This window comes from Leguminivora glycinivorella, chromosome 4, assembly GCF_023078275.1.
Source record: "Leguminivora glycinivorella isolate SPB_JAAS2020 chromosome 4, LegGlyc_1.1, whole genome shotgun sequence".
Classification (NCBI taxonomy): domain Eukaryota; kingdom Metazoa; phylum Arthropoda; class Insecta; order Lepidoptera; family Tortricidae; genus Leguminivora; species Leguminivora glycinivorella.
Window position 1 is genome coordinate 11,403,322 of NC_062974.1, and position 21,142 is coordinate 11,424,463.

Sequence of the window (21,142 nt, forward strand, 5' to 3'; positions counted from 1 at the left end):
AGAGGCGCAAAGTAAAATCAACTATACTGCTATAGCATTCACTAAGATATACAATGGTACTTAAACATGGCGTTTCGTTACAAAAACGAAACACATATTTATACTAACTAAATACTTTTTCAACAGAACTATTTGTTCACCAGTATACATTACGAGAATATTATTGTCATTATTTACAAGAGCTGCAAAGTAATACCAACTTATAAAACAGTCATATCAACTATACTGCGATGGCATTCGCTACGATACAAATAATAGAGTTGACAGCGATGCGTACATATTTATACAAACTTAATATTTTTAAATATAACTCTTCGTTGAGTTTACATTACAAGAATATTCTTTTTATTTCTTTACGAGAACTACAAAGTAATGGCAACGTATAAAAAAGTTACAGGAAGTATACTGTGATAGTAACCGCTAAGATTAAGATTGTAAAGATAATTTTTATTTTTTTGGCATTACAAGAAGCTTCTTGTTAATAGAATTATCGTAACCTTTATTCTATCTATATAATATAAAGCTACAACCCGACTGACATTTTTCAAAAAATAGGCAGAAGGGGGATTTGAAGGTGGCAGTGTTTGGTGTGGTCGTATAGAGTTTGGTCCTGCGACCCCGGATGGATCAGACCGTCGGTCTACCGGTTCCGGGTAAAAAAATGTCGGACGGCCTGGCCAAACGGCTGGAGTTAGCCGGGGAGTGTTCGACCAAATGTCATAGAGGACCCTGGGCAGTTTTTGACGCCGCCATTTTTTTTTCAAAATGGCCGACTTTTTTTTTTGACAATTTTTCAAATTTATCGTAGAGTGCTCAAATTTTGGTCATAGAATCTCCAAGCGGCCTCGATTCGAATGAAATAAAAAAAAATTGAAAAGTGCTACAAATGTGGGAAAACTGGTCACTTTTATTTTGTATGGCAACTTTTAAACCGTAAGAGATAGCCGGGGGGTGCTCGACCAAATGTCATACAGGTATCCGAGTAGAAAAAAGTTGCATTAAAAAAAATTCAAAATGGCCGACTTTTTTTTTTTGAAAATTTTCAAAATGGTCCTAGCGCGCTGAGATTTGGCACACGGGTGGACGGTCGCGCTAAGATTAGTATTCAAAAAGAAAATTTTGAAAAATTCAAAATGGCGGCCTTTGAGGGCCAATTGAAATTTGAATGGAGGTTTTTCTTTTAATTACCATAGCTCCGTAACGGTACAAAGAAGTGAAAAGTGCTCAAACAAATGTTATACAGTCACCCGAGGTCCATCGAATGGCATTAAAAAAAAATCAAAATGGCCGACTTTTTTTTTTGAAAAATTTCAAAATGGTCCGAGCGCGATGAAATTTTGCACACGGATAGACAGCCACCCCAAGATTAGTATACAAAAAGAAAATTTTGAAAAATTCAAAATGGCGCCCTTTGAAGGCCAATTGAAATTTGTATGGAGGTCCTTTTTTTAAATCCCCATAGCTCCGTGACGGTAGGGAAAAGGTTAATAGTGCTTGAACTAATGTTGTACAGTTATCTGAGGTCCATCGAATGGCATTTACCAAATTTCAAAATGGCCGACTTTGAAATTTTTTTTTTTTATTTTCGGTCCGAGCGCGTTCAAATTTGGCACGTGGTAAGAACGGGGGCCAAAAATAGAAATGAGAAAAAAAAATTTGGAAAAGTCAAAAACGGTGGCGAGAGGGGACAAAGTCAAATTTCCCTACCAGTTTGTATGGAGGTTTTTTTTTAAATCCCCATAGCTCCGTAACGGTAGGAAAAAGGTTAATAGTGCTTAAACTAATGTTGTACAGTTATCTGAGGTCCATCGAATGGCATTTACAAAATTTCAAAATGGCCGACTTTGAAAACTTTTTTTTTTATTTTCGGTCCGAGCGCGTTCAAATTTGGCACGTGGTAAGAGCGGGGGCCAAAAATAGAAATGAGAAAAAAAAATTTTTGGAAAAGTCAAAAACGGCGGCGAGAGGGGACAAAGTCAAATTTCCCTACCAGCCTGAGGGAGCGTTCTACAGCCCGACGGTCATTGCTCCGGTCCAAGTTCCGAGCTGCGTACAGACAGTGCTCCTAAGTAAGAAAATATAAGTAAAAGTGTCTAAAAATATAAGTAAAGTGCCGCGGACGCCCGACGCGGAGCTTCGAAACCAAGCGAAGGCCGAAGGCCGAGCTCCGCGTAGGGCCGAAGGCCCGGAGCGTCCCTGAGAGGGGCGCCAACTTCCCTACAACCCCCACAGTAACTAAGCGGAGGGCCGAAGGCCCGGAGCGTGTCTGAGAGGCTCCCATCTAGCACGCGAAGGCCGCAGGCCGAGCTGCGGGCAGAGAATGCTCCCAAGCAGAACAATAATGAAAGTGTCGAAACCAAGCGAAGGCCGAAGGCCGAGCTCCGCGTAGGGTCGAAGACCCGGAGCGTCCCTGGGAGGGGCGCCAATTTCCCTACAACCCCCAGTAACTACGCGGAGGGCCGAAGGCCCGGAGCATGTCCGAGAGACTCCCAAGCACGCGAAGGCCGCAGGCCGAGCTGCGGGCAGAGTGCTCCCAAGCACGCGAAGGCCGCAGGCCGAGCTGCGTACAGACTGTGCTCCCAAGCAGAACAATAATTAAAAGTGTCATAATAAGCGTAGCGGCGGGCCGAAGGCCCGACGCGGAGCTTCGAAACCCAGCGAAGGCCGAAGGCCGAGCTCCGCGTAGGGCCGAAGGCCCGGAGCGTCCCCGATCGGCTCGCCGGTGGACCGGGAAGTTGGAGCTTAAACACGACCCAATAGTAAAAGTGTCTTAGAGAAGCGAAACGACGGGCCAGAGGCCGCAGGCCGCAGGCCCGTCGTGAGCTTCTCAAGACACTTTTACTATTGGGTCGTGTTTAAGCTCCAACTTTCCTACAACCCCCACAGTAACTACGCGGAGGGCCGAAGGCCCGGAGCGTGTCTGAGAGGCTCCCAAGCACGCGAAGGCCGCAGGCCGAGCTGCGTACAGACTGTGCTCCCAAGCAAAACCATAACAAAAAGTATCTTAACAAGCGAAGCGGCGGGCCGAAGGCCCGACGCGCAGCTTCGAAACCAAGCGAAGGCCGAAGGCCGAGCTCCGCGTAGGGCCGAAGGCCCGGAGCGTCCCTGATCGGCTCGCCGGCGGACCGGGAAGTTGGAGCTTAAACACGACCCAATAGTAAAAGTGTCTTAGAGAAGCGAAACGACGGGCCGGAGGCCGCAGGCCGCAGGCCCGTCGTGAGCTTCTCAAGACACTTTTACTATTGGGTCGTGTTTAAGCTCCAACTTCCCTACAACCCCCACAGTAACTACGCGGAGGGCCGAAGGCCCGGAGCGTGTCTGAGAGGCTCCCAAGCACGCGAAGGCCGCAGGCCGAGCTGCGGGCAGAGTGCTCCCAAGCACGCGAAGGCCGCAGGCCGAGCTGCGTACCGACTGTGCTCCCAAGCAAAACAATAACAAAAAGTAGCTTAACAAGCGAAGCGGCGGGCCGAAGGCCCGACGCGGAGCTTCGGAGCCGAGCGAAGGCCGAAGGCCGAGCTCCGCGTAGGGCCGAAGGCCCGGAGCGTCCCTGATCGGCTCGCCGGCGGACCGGGAAATTGGAGCTTAAACACGACCCAATAGTAAAAGTGTCTTAGAGAAGCGAAACGACGGGCCGGAGGCCGCAGGCCGCAGGTCCGTCGTGAGCTTCTCAAGACACTTTTACTATTGGGTCGTGTTTAAGCTCCAACTTCCCTACAACCCCCACAGTAACTACGCGGAGGGCCGAAGGCCCGGAGCGTGTCTGACAGGCTCCCAAGCACGCGAGGCCGCAGGCCGAGCTGCGGGCAGAGAGTGCTCCCAAGCACGCAAAGGCTAAAGCAAAAAAGCAAACAAGCAAAGCAATAAATCAAACAAGCAAAGCAAAAAAACAAAAAAGCATAGCTCAAAAACAAAAAGCAAAAGCAATAAAACAATAAAGCAAAGCACAAAAGAACACCGCGGGGCCCTCGGGCCCCGCGCACCTTTAAAAAACTAGTTAGTTGTAAATAAAACTAGAGTTCTCGTATATGTAATTCAAACAGAACTGTTTAGTGCATATTAATGTTTGCTTAGTTCTATTGAATTCAAAATATAGTAAACGTAACAATACAGTTGTTTTTATTACGAGATTGTAGTATCAGTTACGATAAATCTATTTTACTAAACGTTCTGGTAGTATTGTTAAAATATTTTTTTTCCGTGTAGTGGTCTTCGTATGACTAAGGTCACAATCAACGTATCTTCAAGCAAGTCACGAATCCATGGTTATAATCTCGCTAAGCAAGTTAGCAGAAACCACATTTTAGGATCAGGTGCAAAGGAAATCTGTCACAAGCCATTGAAACCCTCGTTCACTACCGTTACTTGCAATTAATAATTCGATGACAATCTTTAGAACAATTTATAATGAAAGTACTTAATGAAATATCGTGGAACCCTTATCAACGACGAAATGTATTATTTAAGTGATCTCGAAATGATCGGGCAGGAAATCTGTAGGCATTATTTTACCTTTTAAATTTAGGGACAACGGGGAATTTGACGCAGCAAATGCCTACGGGCCTTTAAGCCCACGGTTAACTAGATTTTTGAGAGCGAAGGATTTACGGATTGCCCGATGTTGAAGGTAAGTAATCACGAAAGAAATGAAAACGCCCAATTTTCATTTTCTAGGTAAAACATTTTCAACCAGTACCGAAAAATGCCAGTATCGTTCTAGACAAAAGTTACATAATGCAATAAAACAACAAATAAATAAATTAGGAAAGGACCGCAGCACAAAGAGTTGTTGTTTAGCAAATCCATACTATTAGTATGGATGGATTATAAATGGGAAAGTGTATGTGTCTATTTTTTGTCCGTCTTTCACGGCAAAACGGAGCGACGAATTGACGTGATTTTTTAAGTGGAGATAGTTGAAGGGATAGAGAATGACATCGGCTACTTTTTGTCTTCTTATAACCCACCATTTCTCTAAAACGGGGGATGGAAGTTTGTATGGAGCCTTCTGCAATTTTCGAATTTAACGCGAGCGAAGCCGCGGGCAAAAGCTAGTATTATATATGGAGTTCATTCAAGTTCAAGAATCATACAAGATCTAATGAACGCAAGCGTTACACTCGTTTCAAAATAGGCAATTAGCATACAAATGTAAACTATAACCAAGCCAAGTGACGTTAACTATGCTTAATTAATGTTAACATATATGTAGAAAGCATGTTAAACCTTTCTATGTAGGTATTTAATGTATGTAAATAATTAATATTTTAAACGTACTACTTACTACTACGTCCTACTACGTCCTATTAAAAAACGCTACGTCCTATAAGTCGAGCAGATTTTTAGTGTTAATACATTTAAATAATTTATAAACTTTAACTATTTCGTCACTTAGGGCCAGTTGCATCAACCACATTTAGCAGACACATCATCGTCACGCAGCAGACGTCTATGGAACTTCCCATACAATTAAATTTAACGAACGCTTTAACGGTGACAGATGGTTTGGTGCAACCAGCCCTTAATGAACATAATTTTATTCATATTTATATAGTGATCGGTTGTTGGCAGAGATTTCAGGAGCCTCAGAAGCTCAGAACTTCCTGCAATAGCTATTGCCAGTCAGAGCCAATCCGAGTCTAATTGCTCAAACGAATCAACAACACCGCAGCGTCGATAGCTCACTCGATAGAATATCCTCGTTTGAATTTCAATTCACCTACTCCGCAGATGTATATATTTTTTAATTATTTACAAACTTAAACCATTCCCGACACTTTTAATAAGCATACTTTTATTCATATTTATATAGTGATCGGTTGGCAGAGATTTCAGGAGCCTCAGAAGCTCAGAACTCCCTGCAATATGCGATGCTGATATATTTTCTAATAAGTTAAGCAAGTTCCTTAAATCCACAATGTCAACTTTGAACTCTATCCATGGTAAGGAAAAGGATGTTTTGTTTGTTTGTATTGTTGTCTGTATTTGTTATATTTGTTCAACTTTTTATTCATGTTATTTGTTTTTCGTTTAATTCAAAAATTGTTATGTAACTGTGTAGTGTTTTGTTTTTCCTGTTAACTTATATGTGTGAAATAAACGAAATTGAAATGGAATAGCTATTGCCAGTCAGAGCCAAGCCGAGTGTAATTGCTCAATTGAATCAACACCGCAGCGTCGATAGCTCACTCGACTCGATAAAAAATATCCTCGTTCGAATTTGAATTCACCTACTCCTCTGATTTATTTCCATGGGATTACTGATACAAATCATTTATTAAGCAAATAGGCCACAGGGGCACTTTTACACTTCAACATCAGGTACACAGAAGATCTGATCTCTGCTTATTTTCTGCTCGCAGTATAAAATTAGTATTTTTAGTATTATGGAAGATACTCAACAAGAACAAAAAAATCTTATAATTAGACGGCCATATAATTTGCTATACAGAATGTATTTTGTTAGTATAGGTCAATGAGAGCATCTATCGCAAATTTGCTATACAGAATGTATTTTGTTAGTAGGTCAATGAGAGCATCTATCGCATGTGTATGTTTTTAACCGCCGCCTCATATCTCTCAAAAGAAGGTGGTTCTCTATTCGTCTGTATTTTTTTTTGTTTTTTTTTTATTTTTTTTAATGTTTGTTCCTCGATATCTCCCTCGTTCCTGGACCGATTTTGAAAATTTTTTTTTTGATTGAATGTATATGCATACAGACTGGTCCCATTTTTCTCAGAACCCAGTTCTGATGATGGGATCCTGGAGAAATCGAGGGAACTCCTAAAATCTGAAAGGCATACATATGGCGATTTTTGTGTTTTTAAAGGAACAGCATGCATTTACGTACGGAACAGTGACATTTAGTGCAGTGGAACTGCTGATGATGGTCAGAACGGATCTCCTCAAATCTGAACGGCACGCTTATAGTTACTTTGGTATTTTTATAAGAACAGCATGCACTTATGTCCAGAATAGTGACATTTGGTGCAGTGGAACTGCAGATGATGGTCAGAACCGAACTCCTCAAATCTGAACGGCACACTTATAGTGACTTTGGTATTTTTTATAAGAACAGCATGCATTTAAGTTCAGAACAGTAACATTTATTTGTTATATTATATATATTTGTTAAGCATATTGACTTTTCAAATCAAATTTTGTCAAGCTTCGATTTCTTATAATCGGATTCATGAGGAATTGAGGAAACTTCTCAAACCTTAACGGTATACGTATATTGATTTTTGGTGCCATCAAATAATTAAAGCATTAAAAGCAGTTTAAAAAATACCTGCACATTTCTACATAATCCAACATTCGCAAGTAGCTTTCACCAGAACCCCAAAGGCGGCGGTTTTTTTTTTCTTAAAAATTATTTTATTCCAAAATGTGAAAACGTGAATCTTCATTCATTTTAATTCATTCAATAAAAGGTTCTTCAAGTACTGTTTTCACCATGGGATTTGGTAGAGGCCCTCCCTGCCCCAATAACAAAATACATACATAAATAAACCCATGCCTGTATTCCCAAACGAGGTAAGTGGAGCAAATGAAACTGATAAAGTTTCAGTGCCACTCTTGGGAATTAAGGGGCAAAACTCTTTCTATATAAATGGATATTTGACCAGTTCCAATAAGGCTAATTAATTTCAGTTTAGCTTCGGATATCGGCAAGCCTCGACCCCTGCAAGCGCCTATCGCTGTCATAACAGAGCTGAAATTAATTGCTATACTCAATATACCTACGAGAGCTCACTCAATAAAATATATACCTGAATTTTAACCCAAATTAAATTCGATAGAATCATTGAGCTACATTTGCGAACCCGAGGTAATACTCTAAATATTTAATGAATGCATACCAACTCGTGCCGCTTTTCAAAGCCCGCTCGCTGCTACATAATTTGTTGAAGGTAACTTTTCAGCTGAATAGCCCGAGATTTTAAGTACATAGGCTTTTCTCGCAGACGAGAGTTATCTCACTTTAATATTATTTAGGATTAAAGTATTATAGCTATAAAATAAGTAGTTCGGTTCAGGGTAACAAGAACCATTTTGTGTTTACGTAATATAATACCTATTGTTCATGGAATGGCCCGGCTGGTTATATTTAATATTTAGAGTAGGTATTATGTACACGGATAAAGGATAAGACACTAGTGAATTACGACATGATATCTTTTTGACATTACATGTTGAGGTAACATCAATAAAACGTACGCACGAGTACAGTCAGCTGCATAGAAAAGGTGCGTAGGTACTAACTAGGTAATAACATGACTTTCAATTCGGTAGAGTTGCTGCCTACTTTATGCGAACGTTTACATTTTAATTCAAATTAATTACAATATCCCCTCGAAGCATGATTTGCAAATATTAACTTGACTTGTAATTCGCCGAGTACCCATTATTGTGAAAATGTAATTAGGGTTCATTAGGCAAATATATGAAAAGAAATGACGGACTGCTAAGGGGCTGTTTGGTGGCTGGTGGCACGTACCTGTATAATGTCCTGGAACCCACTGATACTCATATTGTCAGAAATTACGAGCTGTAGCTCGTCCTGCTGGGTGACAGAGGGGGCGGGCGACGCCGGCGTCGCGGGGGTGGCGGGCGGCGAGGGCGGCAGCAGCTGCGGCAGGCGCTCCAGGCGTGACGTCACGCGCTCCAGCCGCTCGATCAGAGCCTCGAGGTCCGCTGCGGGGCTGTGGAATGCAGCTGTTGCCTCGGTTTCACCGCCTGTTGAAAAACAACAACATTAAAAACTATGTCTAAGCATATTTTGTTATTTATTTTACCAATAAGGATATTACATATGCAGGAAGATCAAGGAACTTTTCCTGATACGATTTCATTTCCGCCCTACATTGAAATTGTTTCAGAACGTAACAGACCGATTCGCAACATGCAATTCAATATCGAAGTTATTTTCACAAAAAAGTACCTATTTGGCTTAATCTGGGTTGAAAAACAGTATAACATAACAGGAGGTCATTATTGTCATTAAACATAATCACTAATGAGGAATGTAAACATCATAATTAGCTAATGATTAAAAAGATTTACTTATATGTATGTTTATTATGGGCGTGTTCTTGCCGATGACTCAAGCTTTATCATCGCATCGTGACTCACACCACAATCGCGTAAGATGACACTGAACTAACCGAGCCCAAGTACCTAAATCTATTAGGCTCTCAATATACTGTACCTTTGACCAAAATGAACATTGAACACGGTAAAATTTATGTACGATCAGCAAAACTTAGCGTCCAGGGATACTAAGGCAACAGTTATTTATACTCACTACATGTAAAAAATATCTTCATTGTATCTCAAACCCTAGTCGGCAAAGAAAAAAGATACTATAAAATTAAATCCATAAGTTGGAGCACATCTTTTCAGGTTCAGCCAGAAGCTTGTACCTATTAGATATTAATTAAATTCCTTTCTGTAAACAGGGTAATTAAAATTACCTTTTATAAAGATGATCAGATTTTTCTAATTCTTTCGTACAAAATGTTGGTTTAGTAATTATTAAATTAAGAAATTAATAAATATTAAATTGTAATTGAATTAAGCCTCTGGTTTTATTCATTGAAATTTTAAGAATATTTTATATGATAGAAGTCCCTAATTGTAGTCAAGTAAATTGAACTATTAACGAAATGGAATGGAACAATTTCACCTAATTACTTTTTACAGTGAATTTGAGTCTGGCTAACAGAATTTCCAGCAACTGCTTCAGGGCAACAATTTACGTCTGGTTTAAAGTTTATTTTTTCTATATGTAAGTAACGTAATAAATGATAATATTTTACACATATGTAATACTAGCTTTTGCCCACGGCTTCGCTCGCGTTAGAAAGAGACAAAAAGTAGCCTATGTCACTCTCCATCCCTTCAACTATCTTCACTTAAAAAAATGACCTCAATTCGTCGCTCCGTTTTGCCGTGAAAGACGGACAAACAAACAGACACACACTACCATTTATAATATTAGTATGGAAGTATGGATTACGATAATGTATGCATTACCTTTACCTCCTATTTTGGTAGACGCTCGTATATTTACATAAGATACTACTCGAAATGTACAAAGTTTTAAAGAGACTTTGGGAAATTGGTCATATGTATTCATACATAATATCAAAGACAATCAATATAATATAATATCTAGTTCACATGTTTACAACTCGTGTAGGCAATAAATTTTGCCTTTATAGGGCGTGTAAAAGTTTGCTTGAACACCTTGTATTTTTATGAGCACTAGGGGTCCCGGGAAAGAGGTCAACTGAACGAGAACATTAATTTAATGTGGATAAAGTGTACTCCCTTACATTACATGTTTCCATTTTGCAAAATAAAATAGCAGATGGAGGATGATAAAGTAAAACAGGAAGATTGATCGACAGATTCAATAAAAGCGTGTAAAATGTCGAAGACAGATGTCTGAAGGAAATAACTACTGTGGACTTAAAATAGAAACGTTAGCATACAATTGTGTTACTTTATATAATAAACTAGGTACGAGTAGACCTATTTGTACTTTAAACTAAAGCACAAAGCTAAAATTGGCCCAATGGTTGACTGGTAGACAATGCCTTAAGCATTAAGCCATTAAGTCTGCTTGGTACTTTATCTGTCATATTATGCAATAAAGTTTAAATAAATACAAAACGTTAAAGTAGGTTATACATAAAATACCAAGGGCACACAAAAATTATGGATTTTAAAATTAACTTCATACCAATCATATCATCTAAGATAGTATTGACAGTGTCCGCAACATCCTCTTCCCCGGTGATATTGTTCCGTGCTTCAAATATTTCTATTAAATGTCTCATATTCCTTCGCAATCTAGGTTCTTGACCTTCCGCCATTGTTCACTCACAAAGGGCTGAGCACTGGTACGCAAATTACAAAGGAACAATTCCACCTGCACAACCCGACTTCTCCTTCTACGAATATGAACTACGAGTACATATGTGAAGTGTAAAAGTCATCTTGTGAACCTGACTTTGAGATATGGGATTGGTTGCTCGCTGGCTATTATCGGCGATTCGTACAAGATAGGATTGATAAAAATATTACAGTTCTAGTCATTATCATGAGTTAGTGATAACAGTTTGTCGAAATAAATGACGTTTGTTTTGAAACGAAGTATATTAAAAAAAAGTTGTTTGAATTCTCATTTAAAAGTTGTTATTGATCCGTCTTCTATCTTTGCAATAGATACCTAACGAGCATCATTACGTAATCCCCAAGTCCTGTAGAAACAGAAATAATACTAAAGTAAGTAGGTAATCAGACCTTTAGAATTAGAAAAGGTTTACTTTGTTAAATGTAGATAACAAAGTTACCTTTGCCGAGTGTGGCTTAACAACGTGTTTAATTTATATGAGAGCCTTTGTGCCCTTCTGCCCTTGCCTTGAGCCTTACTCAGATACTCTCGGAACCTTGCCTTTGACCCTTTTCGACGACCTTTTATTTAATCGCTGACACATTACTATTATAATCAAGATAAATTTACTTTGTCGAGAAATATGATTTCATTGGTTTTCATAAAGTTCATACAGAATATGGAAACTCTAAATTTTCTTACTGGTTTAGTTTCATAAAAGTTAAAATGTGCATTTCATTATCATACACAGTGAGAAGCAAGCCAGTCCTATTATGATAATAAAAATATTCACCTTTTGCGATTATTACTTACGCTTCCACAAAAAGGTCATTAACCTAATGCCAGTTAAATATATGTAAATAAGACAAATTCACATTAACATCTCTACATTCATACACCTAATGTATTTTAAATGATATAAGCGTTAAGGAGTTGGACTTTCTGTTCTATAATCCTTGTCTCGAATAAACAAGTCCGATTGTCGTGTTAATGACTTAGTAATGGCGAATAAAAATGTAAAAGAGTTCTTTCACTCATCCGTCTACCTACTAAACTAGTCTGCAAGTGTATGCGAATGATAGTGTGGGTATCATCTAGCTCAAGTACTCAGAATACCTAGTCAAGACTCTTTACTGAAGAGCTATAACCTAGGTCACTTCTTATGGAAATATCCAATAAGTGTTCCATTTTTATTGCTTTTGCGATGTGATTACCATAAATATCCATGCCAAAATACCGCTTTCTATTGTGAATGTTCACTGAGCTGTGGCACAGAAAATATGAAGCATAAAAACGACAGACTTCTAGATAAACAGAAATTTAAGAGAATAATTAAGGCATACGGACTGGAAATGCACGCACATGGAAAGTTCAGCATTCTACTAGGAATATGTAACAGGATACTGCACGTAGCGGTTTCCCTGAACCTAGCAGAAACGACCCGACTTTCACGTGTTCCCTCAAACGTCGTCACATAGCGGAAATTCGTCTTGCATTAATTAAGGTATGCTATCTAGTTACACGAGTAACTCATTAACAGGGCCAAAATACTACTGTTAGGTTAGGTTGAATTTCAGTTAGCTATACACAAGACCATGGAATGCGGATCACGTTGAGTATGAAAGAGATTATAATTTATTCATTGCCTTTTCCAATTAATATCGGAATTAAAAGCGTCACCTCGCGATGTTATTATACGAGCTAGTCTTAAGGGACCGGGGGCTTACCTTATACATTTTAAAGCAGTCTCCAACAACATAAACTAGCTGTGAGGGACCTTGCACTCTATAATCATAACAAATTCTCAGTCAGCTGATGAGTAACGGGTAAATTTAGATTCCAGTTGAGAGGACTATTTTAAACGTAACCTCAATACATAATCTACTCCTACTAACAATAGAGATAGAAGCGTTCGATCGAATAAAATAAATCGTACATCAATTAAATGCCAAAGGGAGGAAATGCGACATTCTTATCAACGAACAGGGAAAAAGTCGTCGTATCCAAGCGATTAATCGAGACGGCCGTTGCCAGAAATCTCAAATCTCGGTGTAGATAGATATAGCTATGTTATATTCGTTAATACTCGTTCGTATTAACACCGTCCTGGAAATTCGAGTCGAGTGGTCACAATATTTAAGGCAGAATTTAATAACGGTAGATTAAATGAAAATTGATGATCTCAAAATGGAAATACTGAACTCCTACAAGTGAGTTCTTATTTTCGAGTTGAAATAAGCAAATTCTATCATAAATATTTCAAAGCAGGTTTAATATAGTAGGCGGGCGATAACCCTGCTGCATCAATAATGACACCCAGTGGGTTGAATAATTTCACTGGCCCAGCGACCACAAAGCGCTAAATAGTAACCGTAGCCCGACGGTATACCGCAAAACCATATAATATAAGCAAACGTATAGAAACCTTTATCTTGTAGAAACAAAAAATCACTGTACTTTATATTTTTAACGGACTTAGTAGATAGGAGACCTTTGTGTTGAAACGATGGAAAGTTGAAAGAAAAGCTACGCCCACTGTTTAGATAGCTAAACAAGACTGATTAGATTTAGATACTAATTAAATGATAAAGTAGCGTAAAAGGGTCTTCATTTTCAGTAATAAGTTAAAGAGAAGTTTTCTACTTTATTTGCTGTCTAACAGCTATTATATACAGTTAACAGTTTGTAGATAACCATCTGTTGTGCAGATGACATTGAGTATGCCATGTATCAGAGGTTGACCATATATGTAAAGTCGTACTATGTTGGGTAACCCTCTCAACGTTAACGTTTTTAACCATGTATACGATCTGCTACTAAGTTGATACTTTGATACGATAAAGTAGGACATCTTTCGTCTATAAACGAAACCCACAAATTGAGTATTAATTATCTCATTTTGTTAGTTGGATGTAAGCGTTTACTGTAACAAACAGCCACTGAATGATGTAAACGAGACATAGGTGAATTATCTATTAAAGATAGAAGAAGCACATAAAGGTGCTTCTTCCATATTTCTTTATACTCATTTACTCATCATCAAAATCATAATGGCCTCTCTCTCATTAACTTTTGGAGTCGGCGCGTCATTTAATTTTACTACTTGTTAAACATAGGCAGGAAAATCCCCATTCGCGATCCAGTCTAATTGGAGATTTCATGACATGCCTGGCAAAACGCGCCAACTAATATGTAATACGTGTCACGGATTTGTGTATCAAACGCGGCCGGTCTACGGGCAATTTGTAAACCGACTAACAAGCTGCAGGCGCTCTCGAGGAGGCTGCGGTTATGGCAGGAGGGTTGGCAAGGCCACGCAAATGAGTGAGAGCCTCTTAGCCTGCTCCATATACGTTAAAATACTGTGACAAGAGACGCCTTTTAAGAAGCGCACCCTACTGTAGCTAACACTACATTTTTAACGAGTTCCAGTTGGAAATTCCGCGGAAAAAATTTTACCCAGCAGCTGAATTTTTCATTTTATTATGAATAACTAAAATGAAAGTTAATTTTCACCATTTAAAAAACTGTAAGAGTGAAAAGGCCAACGTATTTAAGCAATACCTTATAATAAAATAAACAAATATTATAGGACATTCTTACACAGATTGACTGAATCCCACAGTAAGCTCATTATGGCTTGTGTTGCAGGTACTCACCGGGATTCGAACCCGGAACCGAGGCGTAGCAGGCAGGGTCACTATCACTACACGCCAGGCCATAGACCGGTCGTTAATCGTATAATAGAACTATGACTGTTAAGACTTCTAGTAACACTTTGCACTTATAATAGATGGAATTAAGTAAGTGATGAATGAAATCTAACACCGAAAAGAAGTCCCATTGAAATTTTATGTAGTGGTTTGTATTAAACTATGCAGGCGGCACGCAAAAAACGAAGCTCACTGGAATATGAATGTTTTCATGTTGCTTTTCAGTATTCACGTTTATATTTACGCATGGGATGGGATTCGTGCCAGGTCAGAATAAAGCATTCAGTCGGCCCACAAATGTGACTCTTAAAGCGCTCTTTAATAAATGACAGCTAGAAATAAAGCCCGTGTTCAATGCCGCAGGGCGCAACAAACAACAAACAATTGAACCCTTTCTCTAAATACTTTTAACTTTTGAGCCCTGTCTAGAGCTTTGTGAGCGAATGATGACAGCATTCGTAATTATTTCATTCAGTCATCACTCATCAGTAAAAAGAAAGTTAGAAAACGATACGGAACAGGTTATCTAGTGTCTAACTCTTTCCATTTCTATGTTATTTAATAGCTTTATAACTATTTTCATCCGCAACACGACCAATCAATCTCTTGAAACCGACAAGTTGGTAGAATCATGTCTACAACATTTGCAGCAACAATGATAGCCACAGCCACAGGATATGCAATTGCAAGTGCTATTTTAAACGTCAAATATCTATAAATTATTACATTAAATGCCGTATCGTAAATATGATACTTGAACAGAGCTATAAAAATCGCTGCAGTATGGTCTGATTCTACCTCTAGATTCATTTATTATCCAACATTTATAGGTACAATATAATGAAATGCAATTGAAGTTGACACTGTTAAGGATATACCTAATATACCTATCACCAATCACTGTATCGAAAATTTACACATCAGTGGTTACGCCAACAATTAGCCATTACAAAACTATTGGTCGTCCTACCACATTATTCAGTTCGTAAACTACAATGCCAACATTGAACACAAAAGGAAAATCATTCATTTTCCTTTCAGTCTTCGAAACGATCTATATTTGCTCCATTTAACATAATCCTGATAATAACGTTGCCTACGAAGTTTCAGTCCTACGAGAACCTTTTACCTCCTTTTGAAGAGCCCTTTACACCGCTAGGAAAGTTTCAAACAAGCACTAGACTTTTATTAATGAACACGCTTACGCAAGCTTAAGCAAAGAACAGACGCTTTGTATATCAAGACACTACTAATGACAGAGAATAGATAACAGTGCTATTTATAATGGGTTTTCATTACACCCAATTTACGTGGATGATATTTTGGCGTGTATGCAATGTGACTGATTCATCAGTCATCGACTTCATTCACATGTTGCCGGCCTTGCATCTAAAACCAGATGAAATGATGCGGTTAAGAGTCATTGCATTATTTGAATACCATTCCTAAGAAATTAGATGAGATACTTGAGAACTTATGTCTGTTAGTGAGACAGCGAAGTGTGTGATGTTACGGATGTTGTTGGAAATTAAGAATTAGCCTGAAATTATGAAATTCATATAGCCTCGTAAGGCCCGGCGTACTTGTACAAGTACAAATTAAATTCGAGTTTTCTATTCTTATAGAAATACAAACATACATACATACAATCACGCCTGTGTCCCATGAAGGGGTAGGCAGAGCACATGAAACTACTCAGGTTTCAGTGCCACTCTTAGCAAATAAGGGGTTGAAAGAAAACGAAACTGTGACATTGCAGTGACAGGTTGCCAGCCTCTCGCCTACGCCACAATTTAACCCATATCCCACAGTCGCCTTCTACGACACCCACGGGAAGAAAAGGGGTGGTGAAATTCTTAACCCGTCACCACACGGCGACGTCTTATAGAAATAATAGGTTTCAAATACAAAATCGGAAAATTTGGCTTGGATCTTGGTATGGGGTGAAGTATCGTAAACATACTAGGTATGTATATTCTGTCTGTATTGTACGTACGTACCTATATAACTATATATATGTGTAAAACAGTCCATTCAAATGTAATCGCGTTTGAAGACTGAGTGAAATTAAGAAAATAAAAGTAGGTATGCTTTGTTGAAGAAGCGCAAGGAAAGTTGGAATTTTAATAAGTCGTCTCAATGAAAGGAGAATTGAAAACTCAAACCCTGATACCGTTACAAATAAAGGATTATACTTAAGGTGGCTCGCTTAGGTTACCCGAAGCTCAGGCTGCGTTAGATGGCGTTAATCTGCAAATTACCAGTCTTATTTTTTTTGTGGAGTCGTACAGGCATTTATATACTTTCAATTATGCTTCGCGAACATTTAATATTAAAATTGACGTATTACAACAAACATTCAACTTCTCATTGTAACGTTAATCCCATCAATGTAAATAAATTTACTATTTTACACTATTTTTAAGTACCACTCACACATACAAACAGTGTTTTTGTATTCCTTCTAGTCGATAATTTCACGCGGCGACAGCTTGTTTAAAATAGCCTTGCGGTAAATACGTGCCATCGCATGATTTGCATGGAAGTACTGGGTTCGAATCCAGGACTTTTTCTCTTTTTTTTTTTAATACTACGTCGGTGGCAAACAAGCATACGGTCCGCCTGATGGAAAGCGGTCCCCGTAACCTATGGACGCCAGCAACTCAAAGAGTGTCGCATGCGCGTTGCCGCCCCATTAGAAACTTGTACACTCCCCTTTGCTGCGTGTGCACAGCAAAAAGGAGTGTACAAGTTCAAAGGAGGGTTTGGGTTGCCGACGACTCAAAGGACAATAGACGGAACAAATTAGTTCCGTAAGTCCTCCCGTCGTCAGCACCCCACACCCTCGTTGAGCTCTGGCAGCCTTACTCACCGGCAGGAACATAATACTATGAGACACTATTTTTTGTTTTATTATTATACATAAATGTATATGTACTCGTACAGTAGTTACTGAGCGTTTTCCACAAAAAAGATTAAAAACCTATTCTCTTACATGGTAATAATTTTTGGGTTCGTCGAACTCAGAATTACTAACATAATTATCCTAATCTGATATTTTAAAAAATTCCAAAAAAGTATAGATAAATTTTAGTTTCTAAACTACGATTCGAATGTTTTTTTTTCTAATTGTTTATTTTCGATGGAGCAAGGGTATTCAAATCGCTTTTGAAATCTTAAATTAGTAAATGAAAATGCAATAGTTAACTGAGTAACGTAATGCTTTAAAAACACAAGTGGACATTTTTTATCTAAGGAGTAAGGAGTAATTTCGATAAAATATTATATTTAGCGAGGGTATTAAAAGTTGTGTTTTATATCTCAACTTAATAAATAGAAAATCAAAATGACAATAAAAAAATCAATATGTTCTCTAAGATAAAATTGATACCTTCGGCTCTCCATTCTTGCTCGGTCAATAAAAAATACGAAATTTATATCCAAAAAAATACAAAAAGTTTATAGAATCCTGGGAATCGAACGCACCTTCACGGCGTGACAGACGACTGTACACCAACGACGCCATTACATAACACGCTGTTCCCGACGAAATTGGGCTATACATATATAATTATTTAAATATAAATAATAATGTCAAATCCATACGTCCATACTAATATTACAAATGGGAAAGGGTGTGTGTCTGTTTGTTTGTCCGTCTTTCACGGCAAAACCGGAGCGACGAATTGAGGTGATTATTTAAGGGGATTTAGTTGAAGGGATGGAGAGTGACATAGGCTACTTTTTGTCTCTTTCTTACGCGAGCGAAGCCGCGGTCAAAAGCTAGTTTATTATAAATGGGAAAAGCTGGTTACTCTATAATCTGAAGTGGAAGAATTCGTTGTTTGACCAAAGATAATGTGTGTTTGTTTGTTTGTCCGTCTTTCACGGCCAAACGGAGCGACGGATTGACATGTTAGAGAGATTGAGATAGTTGAAGGGATGGAGAGTGACATATGCTACTTTTGTCTCTTTCTAACGCAAACGAAGCCGCGGGCAAAAGCTAGTACAGCACGGGTAGCATGGTCGCGCGATAGACGATAAAATATCAGGCCGTCCCTGTCGCACTATTAGTAAGTGCGATTATAGGGACGGCCAGATGTTTTATCATTTATCGCGCGACCATAATTGCCTGCCTGGACCAGATTATATTGATGATAATTATTATTTGTAACCATTTAGTTAATATTGTCTTCAGTTACCGCGATAGTTACTCATGAAATAAAAACTATGAAAACGGATTAATTCGCGTAATGAGTTTAAAATTCATCCCGATGTTTCAAACACTTTACAGCGTTCGTGGTCAACGGGTGACTGAGGAAAAATTACAATGTGCAAAAGCTACCCATATTCTTGTATACAACCATTTAGTTGTTGAAGAAAAACATTCACACAACAATAACATAGGTCAACCAGCTCAGTAAATGCAATATTTTACTAATACTATGCCCACACTATGACCTATGTAGGTATAATGTATTATACCAGACGTGTGTATTTTATTTTATCAACAAAGGCATAATAAAGGATTGTATTGTATTTTTGTATGAAAATAAAAAATAGGAAAGCAATATGTACATACATACATACATATAATCACGCCTGTATCCCATGAAGGGGTAGGCAGAGCACATGAAACTACTCAAGTTTCAGTGCCACTCTTGGCAAATAAGGGGTCGATAGAAAACGAAAGCGTGACATTGCAGTGACAGGTTGCCAGCCTCTCGCCTACGCCACACTTTAACCCATATCCCACAGTCGCCTTCAATATGTAATAATCAAATATTCAGCAATATGTAATAGTCAAATATTCCATTAAAAAAATAAAAAATACTTAATAAATCCATAAAAGTTCAAATGATTAAAAAAAACTTCGGACTCGAACCCACGATCTTCTGCATCATAGTCAGTCGTTTGACCGAGACGCCATTTCGATTTACATTAGCAGTGTCGAAATACACGATATGTATCTTTGTTGACAAAATGCGTCATTATTTCTGAGTCTGCTTGAGTCAACTAAACCAATATCTTTAAATAATTACTTGTCAAGAGCCAAATGTCACTGATGACAATGTCAACTAAAAATGCGCGAAATATGACGGCTCTGTGTCTGTACACAAAAATTTGGCACGCACATTTACGTAAAATTAATAAAAAATTCACATGGATTTGTCCATGATTTCTGTATGAAACAATGTATTTCATTCACTACCGCGACGACGGATAATGTATAGTAGATGTATGCGCATATTTTTATTTAGTTGTAGTGTGCGGTGACTAAATAAATGGTAGATGTTTTTTGTATGGAAAGCGAGCCACCTTAAATTACATAGGAATTAAATAAGATAAATAACGTATTATCTTGGTTAAATCGACAGTATATCCATATTGTATGTTTCAAAGCTTATATAGATAAGTTTCTATTATATAAAACATAATAGAAACTTATCTGTGTAAGTTTAGTAGAACTTGTAAACTGTGCAGAAAAATTGATATGCGACCTCGGCTAGTGCAACCTGGCCGAAACGTAGGATAAAAGGTAAAGTAAAAATGTTATTTTATCGCGTTCGACCCGTATGTGTCTTTCAAAAATGTGTAAAAAAAACGCGAGAACTTATATAAAATTGATAAGGGTTTGAATTAAATATACAAACACTATTATAAATTATATCATATCAAACATACAGTATCATATGCAGCCGCGTAAAGTGGTGATGATAATACTAATCCATCACTCATTATTTATGAAATCATGCATATAAATAATATCATACGGGTGGCTGAAAACAGTGCCAAAGCTCGCGAACGTCACAGTACCGGCGTTGCCGCCCTGAACTATCGGACCATCCCATGTCTATAACAACGAAGTCATAAACAAGTACCATTAAACCGCAGTTACACGGTTAAATGGACATCCATTAAAGTAACCGACAGGAAAATAACTAGCGTATTTTAGACCTTATATGTTCCTTATTTATTAGACTCTGGAGAACCGTTATCTCTACAATGATACAGAAACGAGCACTAGAAATGGCTATTCGCTGACAACAACTAAGCCTTTTACTTACTGTTTATTACAAATCCAAATAAAAGGCACAGTCACAGCACAATATTAGAACACTGGCGGTTTGTTTTTCTGATATAATCACTAGCGATGCGCGTGCGACTCGGAACACTGGCTGGAGTGTAGTCGCTGAGCGGATGCCGTGGTACTCGGCAGAGACCGGCTGCCGGCACTTCGTCACTCCGTACTCGCTCGAAACATGTCAGTGACTCATGCGGTGACGTAGGACACGTAATAATCAGTATTAGCCGTATCGGCTGCATAAGAAATTACATTGGCTGACAATCAATAAGGCAAATACACCGTTATAAGAATATTTAATAGAAACACTATTATTGGAAAATAATCTATGGTACATATAAGTAGTACGTGATCTAAACTCAAATAAACTCTTCAAAATAAATAATAACGCGCATTCGACTACATCACAATCCGCTATTAGATCAAACGACCATTGATCGTTTA

General features: G+C 38.5%; 1 protein-coding gene across 3 annotated transcripts in view; it reads right to left on the minus strand.

Annotated features, from left to right (window-relative positions):
• LOC125225348 (adenylyl cyclase-associated protein 1) overlaps positions 1 to 21,142 on the minus strand; it is a 58,959-nt gene that overhangs the window by 29,008 nt on the left and 8,809 nt on the right. For 2 of the 3 annotated variants that reach the window (XM_048129016.1, XM_048129017.1), the window contains exon 2: positions 8,498 to 8,736. In XM_048129016.1, coding sequence (XP_047984973.1) covers positions 8,498 to 8,736 — 239 coding nt within the window. Of the gene's footprint in view, positions 1 to 8,497; positions 8,737 to 10,747; positions 10,954 to 21,142 lie in introns of those variants that run through there. The other variant, XM_048129019.1, reaches the window with a different exon arrangement.